This window comes from Oncorhynchus mykiss, chromosome 18 (genome assembly GCF_057628025.1).
Source record: "Oncorhynchus mykiss isolate SJ-2025 chromosome 18, ASM5762802v1, whole genome shotgun sequence".
NCBI lineage: Eukaryota > Metazoa > Chordata > Actinopteri > Salmoniformes > Salmonidae > Oncorhynchus > Oncorhynchus mykiss.
Genome location: NC_143039.1, coordinates 48900987 through 48913074, shown reverse-complemented (window position 1 = coordinate 48913074; position 12088 = coordinate 48900987). Strand labels below are relative to the sequence as shown.

The 12088-nt window shown below is 45.6% G+C and overlaps 1 protein-coding gene across 8 annotated transcripts in view; it reads right to left on the bottom strand.

Annotated features, from left to right (window-relative positions):
* LOC110496261 (MTSS I-BAR domain containing 1) overlaps positions 1 to 12088 on the bottom strand; it is a 51280-nt gene that overhangs the window by 33154 nt on the left and 6038 nt on the right. For all 8 annotated transcript variants that reach the window (XM_036952836.2, XM_021572049.3, XM_021572052.3 and 5 more), the window contains exon 3: positions 10093 to 10166. In XM_036952836.2, the coding sequence (XP_036808731.1) occupies positions 10093 to 10166 (74 nt within the window). The remainder of the gene's footprint in view (positions 1 to 10092; positions 10167 to 12088) is intronic.

The following is a 12088-nucleotide window of genomic DNA, read 5'->3' as shown; positions in this document are numbered from 1 at the left end:
CCTGGCTATCTGTAAATGTTGTCTGAGTGTTGGAGTGTTCCCCTGGCTATCTGTAAATGTTGTCTGAGTGTTGGAGTGTGGCCCTGGCTATCTGTAAATTATGTCTGAGTGTTGGAGTGTGCCCCTAGCTATCTGTAAATGATGTCTGAGTGTTGGAGTGTTCCCCTGGCTATCTGTAAATTATGTCTGAGTGTTGGAGTGTTCCCCTGGCTATCTGTAAATGATGTCTGAGTGTTGGAGTGTTCCCCTGGCTATCTGTAAATTATGTCTGAGTGTTGGAGTGTTCCCCTGGCTATCTGTAAATGTTGTCTGAGTGTTGGAGTGTGGCCCTGGCTATCTGTAAATTATGTCTGAGTGTTGGAGTGTTCCCCTGGCTATCTGTAAATTATGTCTGAGTGTTGGAGTGTGCCCCTAGCTATCTGTAAATGATGTCTGAGTGTTGGAGTGTTCCCCTGGCTATCTGTAAATGATGTCTGAGTGTTGGAGTGTTCCCCTGGCTATCTGTAAATTATGTCTGAGTGTTGGAGTGTTCCCCTGGCTATCTGTAAATGATGTCTGAGTGTTGGAGTGTGCCCCTGGCTATCTGTAAATGATGTCTGAGTGTTGGAGTGTTCCCCTGGCTATCTGTAAATTATGTCTGAGTGTTGGAGTGTGCCCCTGGCTATCAGGAAATAAAAAAACAAGAAAATGGTGCCTTCTGTTTTGCTTAATATAAGGAATTTGAAATTATGTATACTTTTGATACTAAAGTATATAATTGCAATTACATTTACTTTTGCTACTTAAGTGTATTTAAAACCAAATACTTAGACTTTTACTCAAGTGAGATTTTACTGGGTGACTTTCACTTTTACTTGAGTCATTTTCTATTATGGTACCTTTACTCAAAAGTATGACAATTGGATACTTTTTCCACCACTGCTAGCTACTAAGGAAAGTGGATTCAGCAAAAGAAACCCACAAATTGAATTCATCCACAAAATGTGATTTGCTAGTTTGCACTGATATCAAAGAACCTAACAAAAACAATTCCACAAATCTACCCCTTTAGTGTGAAAAGTAGCACTGAAAATCCCTTGAAATGATAAAAATGCCCTGTCTTGCGCAATGCAGTAAATATGATTTCTCCCTTTTGCAGAGATGAGATCATAAAAGCAGAAGCTGCCAAAGGAGTCCATCTGTACAGTTGATGGCACTGAGGCTTTTCCCCCTGACTGGCATGCCTGTCCTTCTGTCTGTATGGGGACCACTCACTGTGCATCCTCTAGTGATTTGCCCACATAAACAAAAAGGCCTTGGCCGGCCACATCAAATCGGCTCGTGGACCGGTTTTGAAACCGTGGGCCACCAATTGATCTACCTAATAACTACATATCATCTGACGTAAAGTTTTAGGTACGTTGTAGTACATTTTACAATCATCAAGTAGCATATGTGGATATTCACATTTTCTAATTTTCATATTCTCAGACGGACTTGTTTTTCAATGACCATTTTTAACGGTTGTCTCTAAACCTAAGAAGGTAGACCTCCAGTCCCTCCAATCTGAACCACTGCATGTGACGTTAATGCTAGTCCTGATGCATCTACCTTCTATTGTTAATGCCAGTCATTTCTCCGTACCGCTTGACCTTACAGTATATCTTAGTAATTCTCCAAACCCTTTCACCTCTGTCACCTACATTCAGGCTCTTTCTTACCCTGGTCCTGGATCTGTTTGTGCACCTGCGTAGCACACACACCCTTGCAGCCCACGCAAGCCCACGAGCTTTGGGGGCCCCCAATGCTAGAATAGCAGGAGATTACCTCAAAGATTCTTGAAAGTCGGGACAATCCTTGTCTAGCAGGGAAAATTATGTTTATAGTTGAAAATAATGGATTTTGTTACATTAGAAAATTGACATTTAAGGGAATTTTATTATGGAAAAGATTTGTTTTGAGAATTTTCAAAATACTTTCAATATTATTAATGTCGGCTCAATGTCTGGCGCAAAGGATCCCATTTTCAAACTCCCAAAAAAGCTATATATATATATATATATATATATTTTTTATCTTAAGGTAGTTTCTTGCAATAGCGCTTTGTGACTTTAAAGAATATGTATCTCAAAACTGTGATTCCTAAAAGATGTGTTTGGAGATTTGGTCAACTGTGTCAGATTTGTCTAAAATCCTAAATGAATCAGGAATGAGCAGGGACAGCTATACCCTTATTCATGTCCTCATTACATGTAGTGCAACAAGACCACTCATGGTCTGTAAAGTTCTCCAATTTTTATATATTTAAACAAACAATATTGGAATCACCACGATCACAACCATAAACTGTCAACTCCTGCCTGATAGAATATGACTTTTGGTTCAAATATGTTACATTTAATTTGTTTTTTTATAGTCCTAAAGCAACTGATGAAAAACAAAATGTTTGTCAACTCTGTAAAACATCAACTCCGTCAGATTTTTGTCTGACATCAACTCCGTCAGAGTGCTGAAAGATCTGATAAAATGGTTGTGTTTTTATTGGTGATTTTCAAATGAATCATTTTCCATATTTTACAGATGTTTGTATTGAACTTGAACTTTTAGAGGCAAAAATGTCTGTTGTGAGTATATGTTGTCAACTACGTCAGAGCTTGTCAACTGCATCACTGATGGAGTCCAATAGTTTTTTTTTTTCATATTCTGAAAAAATATTATAATCACAGATCTGCAACATATGCTTAAACAATTTGCTGTGCTGGACCTAATGGATAATGTTTGCTTTATAAATGTAGTTTCATGTTCTAAATCTAATTAGCCCTGGAGCTTTTAATAGTGCTATAAAATAAAACAAAAAGACGTTTGGTGATTTGTATTCTTTATTTTAATAATCTAATGTTAGAATTAAACAATCAAGGCCTTTAAACACTTTTTGGACAATAATCGGACTTTGTGGGAGGCCCCGCGAAACTCCACTACGCCACTATTTGTGCTGTCTTGACAACTCCTATACTCATCGTCACGTGAGTGAGCTGGCAAGGCAGCACAAACAGATCTGGGACCAGGCTAGCCCTTTTTACCTGCAGGATCTAATTCTCTCAAAGGCAACACAGAAGGGTTGCTGACATCTGCCACAACACCCCGAGCTCTTAAAAAAAGGAATCATTCCTGGCAGTGGGGCGCCATGGCAACCACAGCCACCCAATACAGAGCAAATAGGTGCTGGATGTAGAAATAGAGCAGACAGAATGACTGCGTCTCCTAGTTTTCATATAAAGACCTTAACGGTGCTGTGTCAGAGGAAGTAGGCCGGATTTAGCTGTTGAATGCTTGTTGCATACAAACTGAGACTTCAATGTGAGTGTAGCAAACATGTGTTTACCACATGCTTTTGGCAGTGATGACTGTTCTGTAATTTCTAGTTCTATGATGCATGTAGCCGTAGAGTTGAGTGCCAAATGGCCATTAATTAACACAAAGGGCTGCTCACATGATCCGATGCAAGCAAACCTCATTGAGACTGTACCTATGTTCATATCCATTGGAAATTGAAATCAAACTCCCATCACACTGAACAAGGGTGCATCAACATGAACAAAGTCCTATGTCAGGTGTCTTCACAATGGTCTACCTTCTATTGTTTATGCCGTCTCCCACCGTTGAGGTGCTAAGGACTCCTACAGCATGGCTCCAGAGGCGGGACCAGCCCTCCTGATTTCCATACTTGTTGCCATGAGCACCGGTCTGGCTGTGACTAGTTGCTGTGTGGAAGGACAGGACAGGAGCCAAGCACTTATGGCCATCCGTTCGAGACGGACTCTTTGAGAGGCAGATAAATATGAAAATGAGGTGGGGGGGGGGGGGGGGTTTAGCGTAGCCTACTGAAGGACTGTTTATCCTGGATCAACGGTAAAGGACAGGGGTGCGGACTGGAGTAGTGTGGCTGTCTTAGTTCAAACAATCTGGGAGGTGCACTGACAATTGTAGGCCTGTCCTTTAGAAACCTCGAGGTTCCTCAAAAGGCTGTGCGATTGCGTAAGTGGATAATACTGTATGCAACACGCATTGGAACAAAAGACAAGGCACAAACAAAGGGCACAAAAGAAACAAACCTTAGTGGCCTTGTGTGTTGCATAAACAAAACCGTGACTGGACGTTGTGCTGGGCCCTGACCTTACATGGTCATCATACGGGCTGCCTCACACCACACCCAGACAGTCAGACCGAGTAATGAAAGGGAAGAATGAAAAGAGGGCAAAGCACTGCTATTTTCGGCGTACTCCACTTTAGATTGAGAAATGGGCCTCCCTACACTCAGTCAATCTCCCCAGTCTAGGGACTAGCACACAAAAACAGCCAATGGCTAATCATGGTGCAGTGTGGCTAACTACGGAACCTCCCATAATGACGTTTTCATGTCTATATGACAATGTATGTTGACATGGAGAAAAGACGGTCCTATCGTACAACAAAAACATCTGCAAACATACATACACTGTGGCAGACAATCTCATTCGTCAACCTCCTCTCCTTGGCCTGTGGTTCTCAACTGGTTTTGCCTCGGGACCCAAATGGAACCAGGTTGTCTCAGTTGCGACGCAATGCTAGCATTACGAAAAACAATCGCCAAAATACAATCTGGAAAACTATTTTTGAATGCTATATTGATATTAAATTGTAGCAATTATATAACAAGGGAACAACATTCCCACCTATTTCATTGTCAATAAAAACATTTTGCCCACATTGTTGATGAAGAAAGTTAAACTCACTGGTTTGAGACCAAAAAAAATCTACCCAAATAGCGTTTCTAAACTCTATATTGAAAACACTGGGATTGAAGAAATATTGTTCAGAGATTAAAATATTTAAAAATGTAAGTACACTGAAATGTCAACACACTTTCTACCTGGTTTAAGTCATTTTTTTTTTACTCAGATACCCATGACCCATTCAAAACCTCACGACCTACCAGTTGAGAATCGCTGTCCTCGGCCATATTATATAATAGCCTATTCAAAAACTGGTATTGAAAGAAATGACATAGACAAACTGGATTGCGGTGCTCAGCATAAGAAAATTATTTTATTTACCACAGGTGGCTATTTCCACTGTGTTGGGTTGATATTCCCATACACCTACACGGTAGAAAAGGTATTGTCAAATGTTGACCTTTCATCCTTTGTGTTGAAAGGCCTCCCACTGTGGCCTTTGAGTTGTGAGCGTCTGATTGTCTAGCTGCAATAATTTACAGCAGAGGATATGAATATACAGAAATGTATAAATAGGGTTATGTAGCTTACGTAATGATTGAACTGAACCTATGGCAGCCAGATTCAATAGCCATTACTGGATTGAATAAAAACATGTGGCATTACAATATGTCATTACTGAGGTATTGAAAAATGGAAAACATATTACTGAAGAATCAGAGGGGTTTTATAATGAAAGCCAAGGGAGATTCTTTTTTAAATGCCGATTTTTTTTGCTTACATTTTACATATTGATAATAAAGGCCCTATATGGGCTTCCTTTGTTATGTCATAAAACCTTGGAAATCATTGTGGGTAGTAGCCTACATATTAGAAAGGAGGGAGAAAAGAAGGAGAGGAGAGGAAAAGGAAGTCACCATTCTCACTTCACTCTGTCCACTGCCGTGGTATCCCGCCTTACCACTTAATTAAAGTGACAAAAGTCTCCAAATGAAGTCCATTCTGTTCAGGACATGCCCTGCCTGTGAACTTCAACAGTAAACCCTCAGAGGTGCCCAGTCTCGCCCCAAAACAAAGCTGCACCGTCACAGGCGCGAACACAACCACGGTTCAACCGCCCAGGATGGTGTGACCGTGTTCTTGAACCATGTTCTCATGTTAACACTTTAAACACTTTTTAAAAAGTGTTTGACTGAACATGACAGTTCTTTAAGATGTGACACCCCTCACATTAAATGAAAAAAGCTCCACTGACCTACTAACCCTTAAATTAGCCAAGCGAAGAGTGACTGCCTGGTCGTGGCTCGCTCTGTCACCGTGACAGTCAGTGGCCATGACAGCGCTCTGTAGTGGGCAGACAGACCAACCTCGACCTGACCACAAACCCACTCTTCCTGCATCTCACAACCACTCTGTCAACAACATTAGGACCACAAATCCTGCTGATGGAAGCTTGACGTTGCATTAGATTGACAGTTCCGATTGTTGAGGGCGAGGGTGTCACACCCTGACCATAGTTTACTTTGTATATTTCTATGTTGTGGTTGGTCAGGGTGTGATCTGAGTGGGCATTCTATGTTACATGTCTAGTTTGTCTAGTTCTATGTTCAGCCTGATATGGTTCTCAATCAGAGGCAGGTGTTCGTCATTGTCTCTGATTGGGAACCATATTTAGGTAGCCTGGGTTTCACTGTGTGTTTGTGGGTGATTGTTCCTGTCTATGTGTTTTCACCAGATAGGCTGTTTAGGTTTTCGTTACGTTTATTGTTTTTGTAGTGTTTGTGTTTAGTGTGTTTTTTCATTAAACATGAATCGCAATCGACACGCTGCATTTTGGTCCGACTCTCCTTCACATACAGAAAACCGTTACAGAATCACCCACCACCAACGGACCAAGCAGCGTGTCAACAGGCAGCAGCAGCAGCGTAAAGAGGAATGGACATGGGAGGACGTTTTGGATGGCAAGGGCTGTTACACTTGGGAGGAGATACTGGCTGGAAGAGATCGCCTCCCATGGGAACAGGTGGAGGCACTTAGGAGAGCAGAGGCAGCCGGAGAGAGGAGCCGGCGATATGAGGGAACACGGCTGGCAAGGAAGCCCGAGAGGCAGCCCCAAAAATTTCTTGGGGGGGGGGCTAACAGGGAGTATGGCTACGCCAGGTAGGAGACCTGGGCAGACTCCCTGTGCTTACCGGGGGGGCTAGAGAGACCGGACAGGCACCGTGTTATGCAGTGGTGCGCACGGTGTCTCCAGTGCGGGTGCATAGCCCGGTGCGGTATATTCCAGCTCCGCGTGTCGGCCGGGCTAGATTGAGCGTCGAGCCTAATGCCATGAAGCCGGCTCTACGCAGCTGGTCCCCAGTGCGTCTCCTTGGGCCGGCTTACATGGCACCAGCCTTGCGCTCGGTGTCTCCGGTTCGCCTGCATAGCCCAGTGCGGGCTATTCCACCTCGCCGCACTGGCAGGGCGACCGTGAGCATTCAACCAGGTAAGGTTGGGCAGGCTCGGTGCTCAAGAGCTCCAGTGCGCCTGCACGGTCCGGTTTTTCCAGTACCACCTCCACACCCCAGCCCTCCGGTAGCAGCTCCCCGCACCAGGCTTCCTGTACGTGTCCTCGGCCCAGTACCACCAGTGCCAGCACCACGCATCAGGCCTATAGTGCGCCTCGCCTGTCCAGCGCTGTCGGAGCCCTCCTCCTCTCCAGCGCTGTCGGAGTCTCCCGCCTGTTTAGCGCTGTTAGAGCCTTCCTTCTCTACAGCGCTGCCGGAGTCTCCCGCCTGTTTAGAACTGCCAGTTAGCATAGAGCTGCCAGTTAGCATAGAGCTGCCAGTTAGCATAGAGCTGCCAGTTAGCATAGAGCTGCCAGTCTGCAAGGAGCTGCCAGTCTGCAAGGAGCTGCCAGTCTGCAAGGAGCTGCCAGTCTGCAAGGAGCTGCCAGTCTGCATAGAGCTGCCAGTCTGCATAGAGCTGCCAGTCTGCAAGGAGCCGCCAGAGCTGCCAGTTAGCATGGAGCAGCCAGGGCCGCCAGTCAGCATGGAGCAGCCAGGGCCGCCAGTCAGCATGGAGCAGCCAGGGCCGCCAGTCAGCATGGAGCAGCCAGTCAGCATGGAGCAGCCAGTCAGCATGGAGCAGCCAGAGCAGCCAGTCAGCATGGAGCAGCCAGAGCTGCCAGTCAGCATGGAGCAGCCAGTCAGCATGGAGCAGCCAGAGCTGCCAGTCAGCATGGAGCAGCCAGTCAGCATGGAGCAGCCAGAGCTGCCAGTCATCATGGAGCAGCCAGTCAGCATGGAGCAGCCAGATCTGCCAGTCGACCAGACTCTCCCAGATCTGCCAGTCGACCAGACTCTTCCAGATCTGCCAGTCGACCAGACTCTTCCAGATCTGCCAGTCGACCAGACTCTTCCAGATCTGCCAGTCGACCAGACTCTTCCAGATCTGCCAGTCGACCAGACTCTTCCAGATCTGCCAGTCGACCAGACTCTTCCAGATCCGCCAGTCGACCAGACTCTTCCGGATCCGCCAGTCGACCAGACTCTTCCGGATCCGCCAGTCAGCCAGGATCTTCCGGATCCGCCAGTCAGCCAGGATCTTCCGGATCCGCCAGTCAGCCAGGATCTTCCGGATCCGCCAGTCAGCCAGGATCTTCCGGATCCGCCAGTCAGCCAGGATCTTCCGGATCCGCCAGTCAGCCAGGATCTTCCGGATCCGCCAGTCAGCCAGGATCTTCCGGATCCGCCAGTCAGCCAGGATCTTCCGGATCCGCCAGTCAGCCAGGATCTTCCGGATCCGCCAGTCAGCCAGGATCTTCCGGATCCGCCAGTCAGCCAGGATCTTCCGGATCCGCCAGTCAGCCAGGATCTTCCGGATCCGCCAGTCAGCCAGGATCTTCCGGATCCGCCAGTCAGCCAGGATCTTCCGGATCCGCCAGTCAGCCAGGATCTTCCGGATCCGCCAGTCAGCCAGGATCTTCCGGATCCGCCAGTCAGCCAGGATCTTCCGGATCCGCCAGTCAGCCAGGATCTTCCGGATCCGCCAGTCAGCCAGGATCTTCCGGATCCGCCAGTCAGCCAGGATCTTCCAGAACCGCCAGCCAGCCAGGATCTGCCGGATCCAACCACCTGCCTGAGCTTCCTCTCAGTGCTGAGCTACCCATCAGTCCCGAGCTACCTCTGTCCCGAGCTGTCCTTCTGTTCCGAGCTTCCCCTCTGTCCCGAGCTGTCTCTTAGGAGGGTCACCTATCTAGGGACGCTAAGGAGGTGGACAAAGACTATTATGGAGTGGGGTCCACGTCCAGCGCCAGAGCCGCCTCCGCGGACAGATGCCCACCCAGACCCTCCCCTATAGGTTCAGGTTTTGCGGCCGGAGTCCGCACCTTGGGGGGGGGGTACTGTCACACCCTGACCATAGTTTACTTTGTATATTTCCATGTTGTGGTTGGTCAGGGTGTGATCTGAGTGGGCATTCTATGTTACATGTCTAGTTTGTCTAGTTCTATGTTCGGCCTGATATGGTTCTCAATCAGAGGCAGGTGTTCGTCATTGTCTCTGATTGGGAACCATATTTAGGTAGCCTGGGTTTCACTGTGTGTTTGTGGGTGATTGTTCCTGTCTATGTGTTTTCACCAGATAGGCTGTTTAGGTTTTCGTTACGTTTATTGTTTTTGTAGTGTTTGTGTTTAGTGTGTTTTTTCATTAAACATGAATCGCAATCGACACGCTGCATTTTGGTCCGACTCTCCTTCACATACAGAAAACCGTTACAGAGGGAGACTACTCCTTCAGAAAACATTCATATAGCATTACATAAATGTAATACTCACTATTACCACATAAAAGTGTGTATGGCAAAAATATTCCCCACATCGTCAGTTAGGTAGTGTCATGCCTTCAGAAATGACAAGGCAGCTCCAGTTATGTTGACGAAAACACTATCATAGTGTATTAGGATAGTGGGTATGAGGAAAACATAGTTTCCAAGACATAAACATACTGTACATGCATCCATCAATGAGGTGGACAGCTCAGTGCTCAAGTGTCTGCCAGAAAGGCAGGTTAGAGGTTAACAGGAGGGTGACTGAGCATGACTATTAGTGGCTCTTTGAAGTCCAAATGAAAGGTTAAGCAGAGAGCTGGCTAAAGAGGGGAACATACATTATTACAATGTGGGTCTTTGTAAATCATTCTAAATGATTATGACAAGTCTTATCCAGGTATTTGAACATGAAAGATTGCAACAACAACCAGGAGAAAACGTGATTTCCTCTGTCAATATGTGTCCTTAGCATCACGACCAGGCCCCACAATACTCCACTGCCATTTGTCCTCCAAACCACACACACCTACACACCACACACACACACACACACTTCATAGCCCCCCGACTATGAGGTACATCTGCTTACCTCTGCTGCCGGTTGCCAGATCAGCCACTTTCTGAAAGGCGTCCAGGAAGGCGGCTACCGCGACAACTGTCGTCCTGGGAGATGAGAAAGACACAGCTGGTCACCATTCGGATTATTATTGGCAGCAGAACATACAGTATGTACAACATCGGCCTACAACCATACAACACCCATATTCACCATGGTTTGAATCACTTTACCAGTAGCACCATATGCTTTGGGAAAGGGGTGGACAGAGTTAGTAGTCTGGTCAAGGTTGGGTCAGTGTTTACCCTGCAATTGTATACGTGCGGTGGGTCCCTCCATCTAGCTCTAATGCGCCCCTCCCCCCTAAACATGTTATAGGCTTCTATTGGTTTCAATTGACAATTTGATGCCAGAGGGCCCGGATGGGTGATGGATGTTGCTTAAGGGGCCTTTGCACCCCACATGGAAATTGAATTTGGGGAAAGACTGGGGTTGCATCCAACTAGATTTCCATTTTTTTTGCATGACCTTTCATGAGTATTCACCATCTAACTATATGAAGATGTTAACCTTCAACCATCCCCGTATTTACACAATTTCAAACCCCCTTAGGTGGTAACCATAAGCAACCACACTGCATGGGGGTACAAAACTATGGATAAAGAGGTCACGGTAGATTTAATCTGGATTATTGTTGAGGCTTTTTTTTTTTTTTTACCTCTATGCTCTTGCATTTTAAGATTACCATGCAGCCAGAGAAACAAATCCATTACTAAATTGTCTGTTCCAGCCCTCCCTGAAATTGTATAAAGTAGAGACTGACCTTTGTTGACAAGAAACTGAGCTGAAATTGAAGTCAGTAGGTAGGCAAGGTATCATCAACCAATTTGATGTCATAAATCATTTCAGGATAGGGAATTCAACTGAGCCACATGCTGCATGATGGTAGTCTGTTGTACAATGTGCAATCCAAAGGGTTGCTTTTCTCTCATTCTTAATGAAGTAACGACTATTCATTTGAGCTCAGAAAAACACAAGGCTAAGTGGATGCACGCATTCTTCGTTATTTAAAGCAGAGCATGGTTTCTTAAAGAGTGTCTACTCTAAATTCAGATGAGATATTTAAAAGGAGAATTTGGCCGTTTTATACCCCATTTTTTATTTTGGATGTGAATGGCAAGTTGTAGAAGGGTCCAGACACATTATTTTTTATAGCAATTTCACTTACCCCAACCAGCGATTCACTTCCTCATCCTCGTTGTGCAGTATGGGGGTTCTAAAAGGACTTACTTGGCTGTTTTCGGAGCATTAATTCATGTTTTTTTTCCAGAGCTGCACAACGAGGATGAGGAAATCGCAAAAAAAATAAATAAAAAAAGAAGGGTCTGGACCCTTCTATAAAATGCAATTTTAAAAAGCTAAATTCTCCTTTAAAATGGTGTTTGGAAAACACCCGGACTAGGTCGCACACAATTGGCACTGCAGAGGTTATGTGTCTCTGCCCTTTGGCACTCTGGAACTCCCTCCCTATAGCATGTAGTTGGTGCACCGTGCCACTGCTCCTGTTCTAGATTACAGAGGTGTGTGTCACGTAAGCACGTACATGCACAGTGCTGTACACAGATGCAACAAAAAAAATAAAAACTAATTTGCTTCACACAACATGCTATTGTAGACACACCATTTACCATGTGGTGAGAAAGAGCTGCAAAAATAGAAAACTAGAAAAATGCATGTGCTGTTTGTAATGTTCGCATGTTTCGCTTTCCCTGCGGAGAGTAAAAGGCGAGACTATAGAGCTATGGATGCAAGACGACTTGTTGAATGAGAAAAAGGCCAAGAGGCTAGGAGGACATTTCCAGCTGGCTTCCGTCACATCAGTGGCAGGATTTCTCAGGAACCCTTTTCCTCCACAAACCTCAGCGGGACAAGGAAGTAGAGATGTTTTTCAGCGGGTTAACCCGGTGTAACCCTTGGCCTGAAATAAAAGCGTCTGGCGCGCTGCGCTGATCCACCACGCTGAGATAAT